The following is a 16858-nucleotide window of genomic DNA, read 5'->3' as shown; positions in this document are numbered from 1 at the left end:
ATCTATTGACACAGTCTGCCCAGGGAAGTGGTGGAGTCAATGACCTTGGAGGTGCTCAGAAACCATGGAGATGTGGCACTGAGGGACATGGTTAGTGGGCACGGTGGGGATGGGATGGGATTGGATTTGGGTGTCCTGGAGGTCTTTTCCAACCTTAATGATTCTGTGATTCTACTGTAGGGAACCTGCTTTAGCAGGGGGCTTGGACTAGATACTCTCTAGACGTCCCTTCCAACCCCTACCATTCTGTGATTCTGTGATTTTATCTGTGATGCTGTTTTGGGATCTGTGCTATCCCCACATCTATCTAGAGAGGCCTGTACTGGGGAGCACAGTGATAATTTTCACTTTCCGCTTGCACACCCTGATGGTGACATACAAATTGGTGGGATGGTAAATAAGGAGGAGGACAGGTTGTTATTACAGAGTGATCTGAATTGCTTGGTTAAACAGTCACAATTTGAGAAAATGCAGTTTTAATTCTGACAAGTACAGGAGGAAGGGAGAAAAGTGCTGTGTGGAAAGGAAGCGGGTGGAGTGAGTGTTTGGAGATGACTTTTAGGGACCAACCTGGGCAACAGGCTTAGTGTGAGCTTGCGGGGTCTTGGTGTGTGTCTGTAGACTTGGGATATGTAAAACTGGGACTGGAAAGGAGGGGCATGGTGTGCTGTCCTCACATGGGAATCAACCTGCAGACGGAAACCCCGGTGGTTGGGATGAGCACTTGGTGCATTCCCATCCCATTTGCTGTGTTTTGTTCTCTGCTTGGGAGGGTTGAGCCAGAGGGTGCACAAGCATCCCAGCCCCTCTGGTAGATGCATGCAGGTAATGGGCGCTTCCATATTTCACCACCCAGTTAAAATAGCTTATGCTGAAGCCTAACTGGCCTCCCCGCGCTAATTGTAAGCAAGCGCACCAATGCAAACCATTCCATTCGAGTGCTAATTTAATTAGAAAGCACCCATTTTAGTTAATTTGTTCGAGAAGATCACTGAAAACTCCTGGAGAGAACAGATGTTCCCCTCTCCCCCGATGAACATTCAGGGGTTTGTAAATGGCTCCACTCAGCCTTGTTTAGGAGAGAAAAGAGGATTTTATAGCTGCAAACGACCCTTTCTGTAAACATTTTACAGCTCTCTGCACGTTTGAGTGACGATAAACCCCTAGCAACTCGGCGGGCTGCAAATTTGCGACCATACGGCTATCATTTTATTGTCATATTTCACGGTCGTAACGTTAATGGAAGATGCTCACTACAGTCTTTTTTAACGGCTCCGCTGAGCACGCTCAAACACTTTTGCTTTGGAGGAATTCATTGAGGTGCAGCGCTTCTATTTTTGTTTACAGCTTTCACTTCTGGAGGAATAACTTTGAAAACGCAAATCCCCCCTGGCTACCCTCCCAAACCCAAATCTGTGCCATGTTTCCTTTTTTGCCGTGACAGTGGGGCTGCATGGGATGGCAACCCCATGATGTTGGACCCAAACATCTCCCCTTCTGCTGCTCCCAGCCCTTTACATGACCGTGATTGGTTCCCCTCACATCAAGAATCCCAATGGAATGCCATGTGGAGGGTCCCATGGTTCTTCACCACCTGCAGCATCCCCTTCAACATTCCTTCCGTCACAAGCTTTTTGATCCAAAACTCTTTATTTTGGCAGCTGGATGAGGCAGATGCCAAAACAACCCTTCGGATTGAGTGGCAGAAGATGCCCCGAAGCCTTCTAGAAAGCATCTGCTTTCTAGATGGAGGTGATGGAAGGGTTGGTGGAAAGGGGTGATCCAAAGATAATGGGATCCAGCACTACAGTTTTTTCCTCTTGTTAGGACCTGGGAGAAAATATTATGGGTAAAATACAGGGACCTGTTTTTTTTTCAGTGTTGTCACAAGCATCTCCTTGACTTTAAGCCCTAGCCTCCACTGGACTTGCTCCAGTGTGTTTGTTAATCTCTTCCTCAGCGAGAAAACCCCAATTCTGTCTTTTCCATCCTGGTTACCTTCAGGAGATATCTGAGCTGCCTTGGGACTTCTCTGAGGATCTGAATCCTGGTTGGTCCTATGTATGGTGGAACAGAGATCTTGACCCTCCTGGTGGGATCATTGCCCATTTTTGGAAAGAATCTTGGCCATGGTGAAGTCATTGCACCTGTAACTGGTCCACGTCTGTGACCTCTCCATTACATGGGATCACCTCCTGAAATGGGTTGTTTCCCACAGCCTGACATAGGGAAGCTCCTCTGTAGAGTCAAGATTGGAAAAGACCTCTAAGATCATCAAATCCAACCGCCAACCCCTCACTGCTGTGCCCACTCATAGCACCATTAAGGTTGGAAATGACCTCCAAGATCATCAAGTCCAACCATGCACTGCCTCACAGTCTTCCTGCTTGTGTTCTGTAGATCCCTCCTCCAAACTCCTTACATTACCAGAACCCCATTTCTTAGTAGGACTGGGTCCTGGTGGGTCTCCCCATCTGCTGGTGCTGTAGAAGCTCTTTGGTGAGCCTCCTAACTTCTAAGGAACTTTCCTGAAGGCCTTGCTTGGTGCATCACCCAAAAGGTGGCAATAGCTCATGACTTTTTGCTGTACCCCTGCTTGCTCCATGCCTCATAGGCACCCGTACAGGGGTGAGAAGCTCAAGTTGTGGGGCCAGATCAGTGGATCTGGCTGAGGACTGTGTTCCTTAGGATTATTCCTTCGGGTTATTTAATTTTCTTATTGCAAAATGGCCAATTTAATTGAAGCTTCCTGAAAACCTGATGAGTACTGTGACTTTTTCTGATGGGGCTCTCCATCTAAATCGGAACCCTCTTTCTCATCCCGTATCTGAAAATACTCATTCTGATCTCCCAGCCTGAACCCAACTGCCTACATGTTTCCAGTTCTCCAGGAAGGTGGTAGAGTCACCATCCCTGGAGATTTTCAAGTAAAGGGTGAATGTGGCACTGAGGGACATGGTTTACTGGTATGGTGGTGCTGGGTTGATGGTTGAACTTGATGGTCTTCGTGGTCTTTCCAACATTTATGATTCAATGATTCTATGACTTTACAGCCCTTTCATTTCCTGCCGAGTTATTTAATGACCTGAAAACTAGAGGTGGAAGAGCCCTTTGAGATGGTAAAATCCCATCCCTTCAACCCACCAGTAGAACAGATGTAAAGTTTACCATATTTAGTTGTAGCCAAGTCACCACCACCACCAAGTCACTTTATGGTTCGACTCTCAAACCATATCTCTCTGTGGTGCTCATGTCCTAATGAAACTCCTCTCCTACCACTCTGGCTCATGATTGCAAGCTTTGCATTTCATAGCTGTAGTTTTTTTTGGGTAGAGGAGGTTTGGGGGATGAGATGTAGCAGGGCTGGAAAAGGTCGAAGTGCTTCATCTCCTGGATCAGCAGCAACACAGCAGATCAGTCTGGGTTGCCTCTGTCATGACTGATGTTCTTTTCTCCAAAATGAAGGAATTAAAAAGAAATGACACATCCTTGGGCAGATGTCCTGCTACAGGTGATGGGTACTGCCCATCAAAGCACTGGAGGCTTTTTCCCATCTAGATAGAGCTTCTCCTAACATCTCAGCCTTGAAGCCTTTCTTGAGAGGCACAAGTTTTTGATGGAATAGCACCAGGGTAAGTTTTTGGTAAAGTTCTTCTCACTGGATGGATTTAGTGTAGGTCTCAGGCTGCAGGGTTAAGTGTAGGGGTAGTTTCCACCCTATGGCATCATATGTATTTATTATCTCCATCTATGTGTATCTCAAGCGCAGTGATTTATTCCTTCCTGCATGCCTCCACTGCACACAATGGCACGGGAAATTGCTCTGTACATCACACACAGGCTAGGAGGCAGCCTTAGTGTTTTCCAGGATCAAACCTCCTTGTTATCAGCATGACAGATGAGGTGACTGGGGAGCAGGTAAAGGATGCTTTTCCTGGCTGGGTGAAAAAATGCATGTGGGATTTTGGGGGAAAAAAGCAAACATTTCTCCCTCCAGATTGTGCATCAACTGGGAGGTGCTGGGAAGTATCTTGGTGCTCTGAGCATTCCCTTTGCTTCCCATTGTATTAGTAATTGGGATGTTGTCAAAGCAGTGCTCTTCTGCTAATTGCAGCTGTCTTGTTTGCCAAAGGGGAGCTCCTAGGGGGTTATTTTTGGGCCCTATACAGAGCCTGAGTGGGTGCAGCAAAGGACAAGTCCCTCATGCTGAGAGAGAGATGGAGACAAAATGTCCCGTTGCACTCAGGTTTGGCTGGGAGAGTGGGAATGCATCCATATAACAACCAGCTTTCTCTCTGGCATGGATTTTTATACTTTGGTGGAGGAATTTGGAAAGCTGCTAGCAAGCTTTCTCAGTGCTATCCATCTTCCTTGTATCCCTTTGCTTCATGATTTGGGCATCCTCTACTCATGGAGCAGAGCTGTCAGGTGGTCCCCATCAGATGCAGAATGTTTCTGGCTGCTGTTCCTTTCCTGGTCTGGTTCCGTGCCCCATCTCCCAACCTCAAAAATGCAGTAGAAAATCATTTATCAACACTCAGCCATCAGCAAAGGGAGGATCTGGGGACAGGGACCAGAGCCACCTCCTTTTGTCCCCCATCCAGGGGACTTCCCCATTGGCAGTGTCCCTTTAAATCCCTTTAAATCCCTTCTCCCCCTTATCTCAGCATCTGGTTGAAGCAAATTTTGTTTAGCTTGGGTGCAGCTGGAGCCACTTGGCGAGGATGTGTCTGGGGGAAGCCGGGTTTTATTGAAAAATATAATGGTGCCACCTGAAGTGTGATTTACTACCGTGTCCACTCCTCGGACTTGATAATATATTTCTATTAGATTTCCTTCTTTCACTCCCTTCTCCCAGTGAAGAGTGGCAAGTTTCTCCATCCGCCTGACACCTTCTTAGGCTTAGGCAAAATAAATGTTGATTTTCATCAAAAGGAAGAACGCTGGAAGTCCTAATTCTCTGGCGAGGCTGACAAGCTCAGCAAAAGCAACTCAGCTCTGCACGCAGGGCTCGTGATCCAGCCCTGCTCCTCTCTTTGGAAGCAGTTCAATCATCGTAATGAAAAAGGGGCTTCTTATCCCTGCTTTCACTAACTAGAAATTATATACCTGGTTCCTGGAAGATGGATTGCGTCGCTCCCGAAATGCAAGGGGGGTGAGAGAGAGTGAAGGCGCACGAGATGCGACCCAAGATTGATCGCGCCATTTGCAGAATCTACCATGCACAAAAGCAGAAAATGTAGTTCTGTCTGCCAGCACGGGGCCGACTTCTTGATGAGGTCCCCCCATCCTTTCCAGGAGCCAGCGATACGGCCATCTCCATCCAAGAGTCAAAGTGGGAAACTGAGCTTTGCCTGCGCTTGGTTGTTCGTTTACAGCGTGCTTTGGTTTTATTTCATTACTACTCATCTTTACACCCCTGCTGCAATTATTCATAGAATCATAGAATCATTAAGGTTGGATAAGACCATCAGGATCTATAAGTCCAATTGTCAGCCCAGCCCCACCATGCCCACTCATAGAATCATAGAATCATTAAGGTTGGATAAGACCATCAAGATCAAGTCCAATTTTCAGCCAATCCCCCCTATGCCCACTCATAGAATCATAGAATCATTAAGGTTGGATAAGACCATCAAGATCATCAAGTCCAACCCCAGCCCACCCCCACCATTCCCACCAAACCATGTGACTCGCTGTGGCATCTTCATCATTTTGGAAGAATATGTTTAAAATCAAAGCCCAGCTCTGTGCAGAAGTCAGGAAGTTAATTGTGGCCGATTTAAAAATTAGCTTCTTGTTAGTTTTGTTGGCTGTTTTGTGTTTGTTTGGTTTTTTTCCTCCCTAAGAATAAATCTATATTTCTCCTTCTGTAACAATATTTGCTTTGAATTGCAAAGCGTAGTTTTCATGCTGCTGTGCCACTATTAGCTAATGAAGTTTCTTTGGCTCCACTGAGGGAATTGAGCCATTTCTGGCATTCCCATCAGATCAAGGATGCGGTCCTCATGGGGCAGCAATAGGGAAATGCTGATTTCCTTTGTATAAGAGAGAAGAGGACAGACTCTTTAGCAGGATCTGTTGTGATAGGACAAGGGGAAATGGTTTCAAATTAAAAAAAGAGGAGATTTAAATTGGATATAAGGAAGTGTTTTCCAATAAGGGTGGTGAGGTACTGGAACAGGTTGCCCAGAGAGGTGGTGGAAGCCCTGTTCCTGGAAACATTCAGGGTCATCGGGCTCTGAGCAACCTGATCTAGCTGTAGGTGTCCCTGACCATTGTAAAGGAGTTGGACTAGATGATCTTTAAGGACCCCTTCCAACTGAAAGGATTCTATGATTCCCCCATTTGGTGTTGACGGGCAACAGCACTGCACCTCTTCTGCCATACCCAATGGGAATACCATGCTGCACAGCCCAAATTGCTGGGGTGGTGGAAAACAGAATCCTAGAATCGTAGAATATCCCAAATTGGAAGGTACCCATAAGGATCACTGAGTCTAACTCCAACTGGGAGAGTCTTGGGAAGCTCAGAAGGTTTGAGCTGCTCATGTCACCATTCCTCAAAGCCATAATAGCCTGCGTCACAGGTGACTAATAGCTGAGGCCGTCGTGGCTGCCGTGCAGCCCTCTGATGTATGGGTGTTATATTAAGGGTGGAAAGGTGCTAAATGAGCCCTCTTTGTTTTACATAAATTAGCTCTAAAGCTATGTATCACTGCCACGGCACTGTAGACTCTGAGCAAGTTTGTTTACCCAAGTTTAGAGGGGAAGAACAGCTCACAGACGTGACCTGCTGCTCCCCTGGCTCCTGGAGGACAACACGTTCATGGGCTTCTCAGAGCCAGTTTTGGTTTGGGGACACTGGTTTTGCAGGAGATCTTCTGAAATGAGGTGCTTTGGGTGGCTGAAAAGATGGACTGGGGTCAAACCAGAAACCAGTCATGTAGTACTTGCGACCAGAACATCTGGATAGGGTTTGGAATGGATTGTTTTTGACTCCTCCATAATGTTCCCCTCATGTAGTCTGAGATGAGAAAGGATTTCTCTAAGTAGGTCTCATTGCTCAGCAACCTGTGGATCCCTTTTCCCTGGGAGAACCTCCTTTTCCCTTCCATGTTCATCTCAGTGTCTTGTCCTCTCTCAGGTTAGCCACCATGCTTCTGCCTCCCTGTAGGAAGGTTCTCGCCCAGCAAGTAGAACCCCATAGCCACCTCCCCCAGGAGGAAATAGAATACGAGAAACTATGCAGAAAGGTACATTCTATTGCCATCAAAACAGAGGAGGACTTCATCCTGTCTACTATGGTCATAGAGTGTGCATGGGGTTGTCCTACAAAAGGGTCATCTCCAAAAGGATCTTCGTGGGGTTTCAGCTTTATAGGAGTATGTGGGACTCTCTTTAAGCTGTGCTGGGCATACTGAGGCATGGTTTGTTTTCTTCCCTTCCTGTCTCTTGTTGCTGCTTTGCTTCCAGCTGTCTCCCTCACACAGTAAGCACCCAAAAAGAAGCTTGTTCACCTGCTCTAGCAAGGGAGTGATGGATGGGAAATGATGAGGGGTTTCTTGGGGAACCCAAAACCCAGAGATTCCCTCTGGGAGCAGAGCAGCAGCTGGAAACCAAGAGCAGAAAGTCCCTGCTCAAACCAAAGCTGAACTTGTTAATAGTGTAAATACCCTGAGGAGGCATTGCTTTCTACATATCTCCAAACTCACCTTCCAAAACAACACTTCAGAACACCCAGGGATACTCAGGGGGTTGCTGAGCTTTTATCCCTCAAATCCCTGCATAAGAGCATCCTCCAGCCCTGTGTGCTGGGACCCAGCTAGATGGCAGCAGCACTCTCCAGAGCTCCGGAGCTATTCTCTCATTGCTGCACTCGCACAGACTGAATCCCCAAACCCCCTCCTGACTTCACGGGCAGTGGCGATTTATCACCAGGCTTGTCATCACGGGGTCGTGAAACCCATCAGCTATGTGGCCCCAAATCCCCAGGCAGGTTTTTGGTTGTTTTTTTTTTGGTTATCGTTTTTCCCTCTTGCTATCTCATCATCGCCCATTAGCGGCTCGGATGGCTGCGGGTGCCTCCGAGCACATTTGAGTCATGGGTCCCTGTCCCCCTGCAAGTCTCATTTCAGGAAGTTGGAATTGGAAGATCTTGAAGGTCCCATGCAGTCGAACCCATTCCGTGGTTCTGTGTCTTTAGGGTGATAGGAATGTCCCCAAAGCTTTTCACCAGGGTGCCAAGAGTGAGTTAACCTCTTGCTTGCTGGTGCTCTGCTCTTTGCCCCAGAGCAGTCTGTGACCTTCCACCTTGTGCTGCAGATTAAAGATTCAACTACTTTATGTTCTGACCATAATTTCGGGAGCTTGCAATGAATTCAGTGCACTGTGATGTGCTGAGAGCTGTAGGTACCTGCCTTCCATGCTGCTTGCTGGCGGCTGAGGATGCTCAGTGGGGATATGGGGAACTAGGCAGCTCCATCCTGGCTACCCCAAAGGGTGACATCTGAGTTAGCAGGGAAACACGTCCCCAGAGATAGGGGCACCAGTCCCCACTGTGGGGGGACATGTGTCCTTGATAGCAGCTGGCAGGGTTGTGGTGGAGCGTCACCCAACCCCAAGCTGCAGAAAGCCCTGCTCGCACCAGAGCCCATTTTAGATGAGGTCTCAATTTTGGGGCGCTCTCTCCTTCAAGGAAGGGCAGCTCCCATGGGAAGGTCATAGAATCATAGAATCATTAAGGCTGGAAAGACTGATATGATCATCTAGTCCAACCATCAACCCATGGGCAGTTGGGCAGAGGGGGTAGGGATGACATTCTCCTCTTTTTGTCCCTTTCTCCTTACAGGTGGCACCAAATGGAAAAGAACCTCAATGTGGGTGACCTTACAGGACTCAGAAAGCACCACTCTGGAGGAGGGAAGTAGTAGAGGTGAGACCTTTTCCCGTACCACCTTCCAGAGGTGGAACACAAAGCCTTAGAAGCGCTGTGGGATGCATTCCACCCTTTTGCTTTCATCCTTTCCAGGCAAACAGCTGCAAATCAAGCCCAGGCTGTGACCGTTGTCCCCGTGGCAGCTGACCAGCTCAGGAAACACTGAGCCAGGCATTGCCTGGCACCTACCTCAGGACACCGTGCTGGGACATGGCACCTTCTTTTTGTTGTTCAATTTTCTGGGATATCGTTTCACCAGAGAGCCTGGCAGCGGCATGGAGGAGCATTCCCTCAGCCCCGCCCCTCAGGGAGGTGGTTTTGTTGAAGTATTTTAAGTTTGGGAATAAATTCTGGTTTAAGTTGGCTTAATTAAGGCTCCTGGGGAGGATGAAGAGTGGAGATGTTCAACCAGCCAAGCGCATGGACGCTGCTTGGGTGTGGGATACAAGCACCCTACAGTTATCCCTTGGTCATATGCCTGCATCCAGACCTTGCTCTATTTGGGTCGAGGTACCTGGTGGTCTCAAGTCATCATGGTGGGGTATAGCATGACACAAAGTTTCCACATGGGTTGGAATTTCCATGCCAAAAGCCCACCTGCATTCTGCTCCATCCCTTATTTTCAGGAGCAGCGCTGAGCTCAGACCATTGCTATGTGTCCCGGTGGGGTTTTGCTCTCTTGGAGATCCAAACTAACTTTTTTCGGGGCCTTTGGGCCCCTGTGAATCCAGATGGGAGCAAAAGCAGCTCCCAGCCTGGCAGGAAATAACAACAGTGTTGTAACTGTTCAGTGTGTCATGGGCGCAACCTCAATGCTCAACTGCTGTCCTTCATGCATCTGATATCTCACAGCATCCTATCTCCCAGGGGGATGCCTGTTTATCCTGACCCTTGATGTTCCTCTGCACCAGCCCTGATCCGTGTGACAAGTTGTGCCAATCTCTGCTCTTGGTTCACCTCCTCCTGTAGAGCAACGAACTGATAAAAGATGGATCATGGGTCTGATTGCCACCATTGTGCGGATGGATGGAGGCGCTGATGATTGTTGATAGCGCTCAGGTCTGTTGGCCAGGTTTTGGTTTTCCTGCTCCATGCCTTTATCTCCACAATTTAAAGGCATGTGGGGAGCCCTCTGCCAAGCAGATTTCTGCTGGCTCTGCAGCTTTTGGAATGCTGCCGTGATTTTTTGCATCCATGGATTCAATTTTCAGAGCAATTTTGGGTGGCGGATGCTGCTCCCTGACACGGAGGACAGGTCAGCCCTTGCCAAGAGATGCCAAGAGGCATGATTTGCTCATCTGTTGTCCTTAAACAGCAAGATTTGCCCGTCTGTTAGACAGTACCTTAGGGCAAACTTTATTTTAAGAGCCCTGCGGGGAAAAGTCAGCAGCATTACACAGTTCAGGACTGTGTGCCCCATAGGGGCAGTGCCACAGTTCTACATGCACGTGCCAATCTCTGCAGTGCAAACTCATTTTGCTGGGTCCCAATGCGCATGGCATCACCCCACACATCCCACTGGAGCTTGGATGAACCCATGAGCCCCCACCTCTGGCATTTCCAACACGAAGGCAGTGGGGGTGGTAGCTCTGTTGTCTCCAGGGAGCAGGCACCCAGGTGTGCTTGGCCATGGGATGGGTGACAGTGTCAACGTGTTGCCGCAGGCTCAGGTGTACAGCAGCTCCAAGAAAGCTGATGGCTGCATTTTCACGCTCACAACATCCCCCAGAGGAGCTGTGCGTGTGCACCCCATAGAAGGTGGGGGCACAGACTGGAAGGCTCCCCCCTGCCCAGCTCCTAAAGGGGGGGAGTCATAGGATTTACGGCAGGCAGAGCCCCCGGGTCGTGTTTCACCCCAAATACCCAACACATGGCTCAGGTGACTTGGGGCATGGCAGGCCACCAAAGGCACTGCGTCATCGATGCTTGTCACCTCTTGAAGAAGGGCAGAGAAATTAGAGTGGGGGACCCTATTGCTCCACCCTTCTTCTGCTTTCTGCACCGATTTGGGGTTTCGTGTGACCGTCTCTATGGGAAAATTCAACCAAGCATTGTGTATGGAGTTTTTCTTTTCTTTTCTTTTCTTTTTTTTAATTAATAAAGTTGTCGTCGTCCCCGTTGTTACTAAATGTCTTTTTATTAACTTGTGCATTTTTGTATTTAAATAAAAGAGTTTCTGCCTGGAGCTTTGCTCATCTTTCAGCATTATGACTCTACCGGAGTCATGCAGTGGGTGGGAAATGGGCACAAATGTCCCACTTTGTTCCCTTGAGGACATGAACGTGAAAACCCAAATCTTCTAACTTCTGGGTTTTTACGTAGTACCCCCACCCCAATCTGAAAATTCAGATATTTGGAGGAATTTCTTCTCAGAAAGAGTGGTCATGCATTGGTACAGGCTGCCCATGGAGGTGGTGGAGTAACCATCCCTGGAGGTGTGCAGGAAACAGTTTCTTCACCAAAAAACTGAATTCACCAATAACGATGAGTGGCAATGTCCCCAGGGATGGCCATTGCAAGGTGACAGTGGCCAGGAGCGTTGCCCGAGCGCTCGGTGATGGGCACAGCAGGGTTTTATCCATGCCTCTTGGATGCTGCCTTAGGGTCAGAAAGCATTGCATGAGCCCGGCCCTATGGGAAGGAGGAGGGGGGGGGGGGGATATGGGGCAGTGTTTCTGGAGGGCACCGTAAACATTTCCTGGAAAACCCTCAGGCACAGTCCAGGGCTGCTGGCACAGCTCTTGGTCCCCTGCCGGGGAAGCAGGTGCCAGGGTAGCATCGCCCTCAGGCTCACTTTTCTGCCCATCATCAGGGTGGCTGTCCCCAGCCCTCCTCCCCCTGCCCTGTCCCATGTCTTCGCACAATTTTAACCTTTCTAGGATTATTTTTGACCCTTCCCTTGGGTCAGATCTGTGTTGCAGTGGTGGCCAGAGGACCACCACTTTTGGGATGGTGCCACCGCTTTTGGGGTTGCACGTCCCAGTGTCCCCTCTGTAACCCCACTTCTGCGCTCTGCCAAATCCTACAGCAATTTGGGGAAACTGAGGCAGCACTGATATGGGATCTTGGTGCCCATCCATACTCCAAGGGTTAAAGGGCCACAGGAGCTAAAAGCAAAGGGTGACGCTATCCCGCTGCCATCCCGTGCCCTCCAACCTGGTTATGTCACTCGACCGCCTGCAAGTAAACTTAGATGACCAACGTGACGTGGTGGGGAGGGAAGGGATGGGGCTAAAAATACCAAGCGATGGCCCCGCTTGGATCCTGGCCTGATCCTAATCCCTCTGTGGCTCCTGTCCACTGCTGGTGATTCCAATTGGGTACCCCAAGGATGCTCATGGGAGGTGGTACCCACTGGGTTGTGGCATCCCAATGACACCACCTTACGGGTTGTGGAGTTGTTGCAAATTCTGTTTTCAATTTTTGGGGCATTTTTCCCTTTTTCCACGTTGTTTCAGGTGTTTTCCAAGCTGGAAGAGCACAAGAAAACATGGTTTAAACACCCTACAATACAGATTTTTATTATTGCACGGCATTGCAAAACCATCATTGCCTTTCTTGCATCCTTCCCCACCTTTATATCACCTCCATCCCGTGGCCCCTGTGCACTGCACCCCATAATATCATCATTTGACTTTGGAAGTATTTCTAGATACTGGATACATTGGTAGATACTGGATATATTAATAGATATTGGGGATATTGATGATGCATTGAGAAATATGAATGGTCCTTAGTTTTAACTATGTGGGATACAGCAGGTTTTCTTTGCTCTGATCCCTGAAAAAAAACCAAACAAACCTTTTTGCATTAATTCAGCCCTGCCTTTAAGCTGGAAAATGGGAAGAACAGTGTCCCCATCCCCAAGTCCTCACAATGGGGTCTCTGCCAGCCCAATGGGTGAGTGTGGATGGAGGGGGTGGATAGTGGTGGTCCACCCTTGGGGTCAGGCTGTGGTGTTGTCATGGTGGCATCCTCGTGGGTGTGGATGGAGAGGACCTCATAGGATAGAGGTGGTCCACACTTGGGCCATGGTGACATCCCTGTGCCTCAGTTTCCTCTGGACACGTTGTGCCATATGCTTTATCCCTGGCTCTAACCCGTCTAACACCACCCCTGACCCCATTATCATTAACCCCAAAGCTCTCCAAGTGCTGGGGCTTCCTAAACGCCCTCCTCCCTCCCATGCTGCAGCCCCACCAGCCACGAGGTGGCAGGGCTGGGAGCAGCATCTACAGCTGGACCACATCCCAAAGGATGCTCAGCACCCCACAGCATCCCAACACAACGGGATCCCATGCACTGGGATGCACCTTCACCCTGTAACCCCTACACTCACCCTATAACCCTTGAATTCACCCTATAATCCCTGCATTCACCCTATAATCCCCGCGTTCACCCTATAACCCCTTTGTTCACCGTATAACCTCTTTGTTCACTCTACATTCATGCCTTAAAGTGATGTCACAGCTCCGAGATGCTCAGCTGACTTTTTGGTGCTTTTCACCCTGGTTTTACCATTTTTTCTTTCCACCTGGAAAGCCCATTGAAGATCCATAGTGCCGACTTCGCACCCTATGGCACAAAACCAGCAAAAATCAGCCTACTCGTTGAATGCAGGCGTTGGTGGTTTGCATTCTCCCTGAAAAACCAACAGATCATGGGAAAATCCCCCCCAAAAAAAGAATTCCAAAAATTATAACTGTGGCACTGCACGAGGTTAACTGTGCCATGGGGAAGGATGCTGAGCAATCCCTCCAATGGGAGAAGTGAGCAAGGAGGGGGCTGCCCCCATATTTGGTGCCTGGTACCTGTGGGATGAAAGGGACAGCGAGGCATCGTGTGAAATTTGGGGTGAACAAACCACATTTTCGTTTTTTTTCCTCATTCTTTTGGCTTTCTTGGGTGGAAATTGAGGGTTGGTTTTTTTTTTTTTTTCCATCATTACGATCATTGCAACGTGCTTGGGGGTGGTGGCCGGGAGCTGTGAGGGTGAGGACACGGGGGTGCCTATAGGGGGTGCCTATAGGGGGTGGTACCCATAGGGGAAAGCTCTATGCCACCCTCCTGCGGGGCTCCCGCGGGCAGCGCCGCGCTCACTCCTCTCATTGATTGACAGCCACCCAGGGACGTTGCCATGGGAATATGCAAATAACCTCGGGGGGTCGCCCCGCTGATTGGCTGAGGGACGCTAAGACCCGCCTTGGGGGCGGGAATAGACGGGGCTCTCCCCATATATAAGGCGGAGGGCTCCATTCAGCCCTCTGCCGCGGAGGGTGCGGGCGGGGAGAGGGTAGTGGTGCGTCCCCCGCCCCCGTATTCTCCGGGGGAGGGGAGGAGAAAAAAAGAGGAGGAGGAGGGCAGAGGAAGGCTCACAGCCCCGGGGGGGTGGGGCTGGGGCAGGTGCCAAGGGGAAGGCAGGAAGGGGCGGGCAGGGCGCTGCCCCATTGCTCGCCATTGGGAGGCAACGGAGGAACCGCAGAGAGCTCCGGGCATCCCGCACTGAGCGCCCCGTGGTGCGCTCCTCTCCCGGGTGGAAGCTGAGGTTGAGCTCCGGTGCGTGGCTGTGGGAGCCGGAAAACTCCGTCGGGAGTGGGCGGCCGCGGAGCGGGACCGCAGCAGACGTTCGGCGGAGTTGGGCTGAAGTCCGCGACAAAGCAACGTCGGAGGTTCTTCGGAGTCGGGCTGCATCTTGGAGCAGAGCCTCCAAGAACAGTTTACGTCGGGATTGGGGCTTGAAGTCGGCAGCAGAACCCCATTGGACGTTCCTCGGTGCCGGGCTGAAGTCGGCGACGAAACCCCATCGGAGATTTCCTGGAGCCGAGCAGAAGGAAAACACCGTCGGAGTTCCGCTGGAATTTGGCTGAAGTCGGCGACAAACCCCCCCCCATCGGAGGTGTCCGGAGTTGGACTGAAGCAAAACCTCATCGGAGTTTCCCCGGAATTGGGCTGAATCCTGGAGCGGAGACCCCAGGAACGGTTCCGTCGGAGGTTTTCCCCGGAGTTGGGTTGAAGCAAAACCCCGTTGGAGGCTTCCCAGAGTTGAGCTGAAGTCAGCAACCGAACTCAGTCAGAGGATCCCCGGAGCTGGGCTGAAGTCGGTGACAAAAGACCCGCTGGAGGTACTCGGAGTTGAGCTGAAGCAAAACCCCGTCGGAAATTGCCAGGAGCCGGGGCTGAAGCCTTTGGCAAAACCCCATTGGAAGTTCTCTGGATTTTGGCTGCATCCCGGAGCCGAGTCCCGGAGCACCGTCCTGTCAGAAGTGCAGTGAAGCCCCCATCGAAGCCTGAAAGGACAGAGGGGGGGAAGAAAAAAAAAAAAAAGCCAGATTTCCACCTCGGACAGCCCGACCTCACCCCATTGCGGAGCCTCAGCGGAGGTTCCCCTCTCCCAATCCCCGCTCCAAGCGGCGGGGGAACCTTTTCCCCTCCATGGACTGAGATGGCCTCGGAGTTGGCCATGACCGCGGAGCTGCCCACCAGCCCCCTCGCCATCGAATACGTCAACGATTTTGACCTGATGAAGTTTGAGGTGAAGAAAGAACCGGCGGAGGCCGAGAGGCTGTGCCACCGCCTGCCTGCCGGTTCTCTATCTTCCACCCCTCTCAGCACCCCGTGCTCCTCCGTGCCTTCCTCGCCCAGTTTCTGCGCTCCCAGCCCCGGTGGGCAACCGAGTGCTGGTCCCACCGCCGCTCCCCTGGGCTCCAAACCGCAGCTGGAGGAGCTGTATTGGATGTCGGGCTACCAACACCACCTCAACCCCGAAGCGCTCAACTTGACCCCGGAGGATGCTGTGGAAGCGTTGATCGGCGCTCCGCACCACCATCATCACCACCATCAGAGCTATGAGTCGTTCCGGCCTCAGCCCTTTGGGGGCGAGGAGCTGCCCCCGGCCGCCCACCACCACAACGCCCACCACCACCATCACCACCACCACCTGCGCTTGGAGGAGAGGTTTTCCGACGACCAGTTGGTGAGTATGTCGGTGCGGGAGCTCAACCGGCAGCTGCGGGGATTCAGCAAGGAGGAGGTGATTCGCCTCAAGCAGAAGAGGAGGACCTTGAAGAACCGCGGCTACGCGCAGTCCTGTCGCTACAAGCGGGTCCAGCAGAGGCACATCCTGGAGAACGAGAAGTGTCAGCTCCAGAGCCAAGTGGAGCAACTCAAGCAAGAAGTTTCCCGTTTGGCCAAGGAGCGGGATCTGTACAAAGAGAAGTACGAGAAGTTGGCGGCGCGGGGCTTCCCCCGGGAGCCATCCCCTCCCGCAGCCCCAAAAACTACTGCCGCTGACTTCTTCATGTGAGCCCGGGGTGGGGTGAGGCGGAGGGGGGGGGTAGGGTGACATTGCAATGCCCCTTCCACCCCCTCCCTCCCCCCCATGTGGGGAGAGCAAACGATTTGCTTGTATAAAAAAACAAAAAAAAAGTATTATTTTCTTCTGAAAAGTTGTTCCGAAAAATGCGGGGAAAATGGGACCCCCCTCCCCAACCCCATCAGGACTTAGACTGGAAGGGGAGGGGGTCCTGGGGAGGGGGACGCATCCCATAGACCCCCTGTGCGGGGAGAGGGGGACACATCTTTGTAGCCCCCTTATCCAGGGGGAGCAAACAATCTGCTTGTATCAAAAATATTTTCTTCTGGAAAAAAAAAATAATATGGGGAAATGGGACCCCCTCCCCAACCCCATCAGGACTCGAGCTGGAAAGGGGGGGGGGGGTCCTGGGGAGGGGAGGCGTCCTATAGACCCCTTATATGGGAAGAGAAAACAATCTGCTTGTATTTAACAAATAATTTTCTTCCGAAAATATGGGGGAAATGGGATCCCAACCCCATAAGGACTCGGACTGAATCAAAGAGGGGTCCTGGGAGGGGGGCGGAAAGGCAGCGGACATGGAGCCAGCCTGCATGCGGGACGTGTACG

General features: G+C 50.8%; 2 protein-coding genes across 3 annotated transcripts in view; both read left to right on the top strand.

The window, feature by feature from the left end:
- ZC3H3 (zinc finger CCCH-type containing 3) overlaps positions 1–11122 on the top strand; it is a 156259-nt gene extending 145137 nt beyond the window's left edge. For both annotated transcript variants that reach the window (NM_001031585.3, XM_015283175.4), the window contains exons 12-13: positions 8851–8934; positions 9031–11122. In NM_001031585.3, the coding sequence (NP_001026756.2) occupies positions 8851–8934; positions 9031–9062 (116 nt within the window). In that variant the 3' untranslated portion in view covers positions 9063–11122. The remainder of the gene's footprint in view (positions 1–8850; positions 8935–9030) is intronic.
- A 3138-nt stretch (positions 11123–14260) lies between these two features.
- MAFA (MAF bZIP transcription factor A) lies at positions 14261–16399 on the top strand. Its single transcript, NM_205025.1, is given in 1 exon segment — positions 14261–16399. A coding segment is annotated over 1 exon segment (861 nt). The 5' UTR covers positions 14261–15379; the 3' UTR covers positions 16241–16399.
- The last annotated feature ends 459 nt before the right edge of the window (positions 16400–16858 follow it).

This window comes from Gallus gallus, chromosome 2 (assembly GCF_016699485.2).
Source record: "Gallus gallus isolate bGalGal1 chromosome 2, bGalGal1.mat.broiler.GRCg7b, whole genome shotgun sequence".
NCBI classification, from domain to species: Eukaryota; Metazoa; Chordata; class Aves; order Galliformes; family Phasianidae; genus Gallus; species Gallus gallus.
This window is presented reverse-complemented; position numbering and strand designations above follow the sequence as displayed.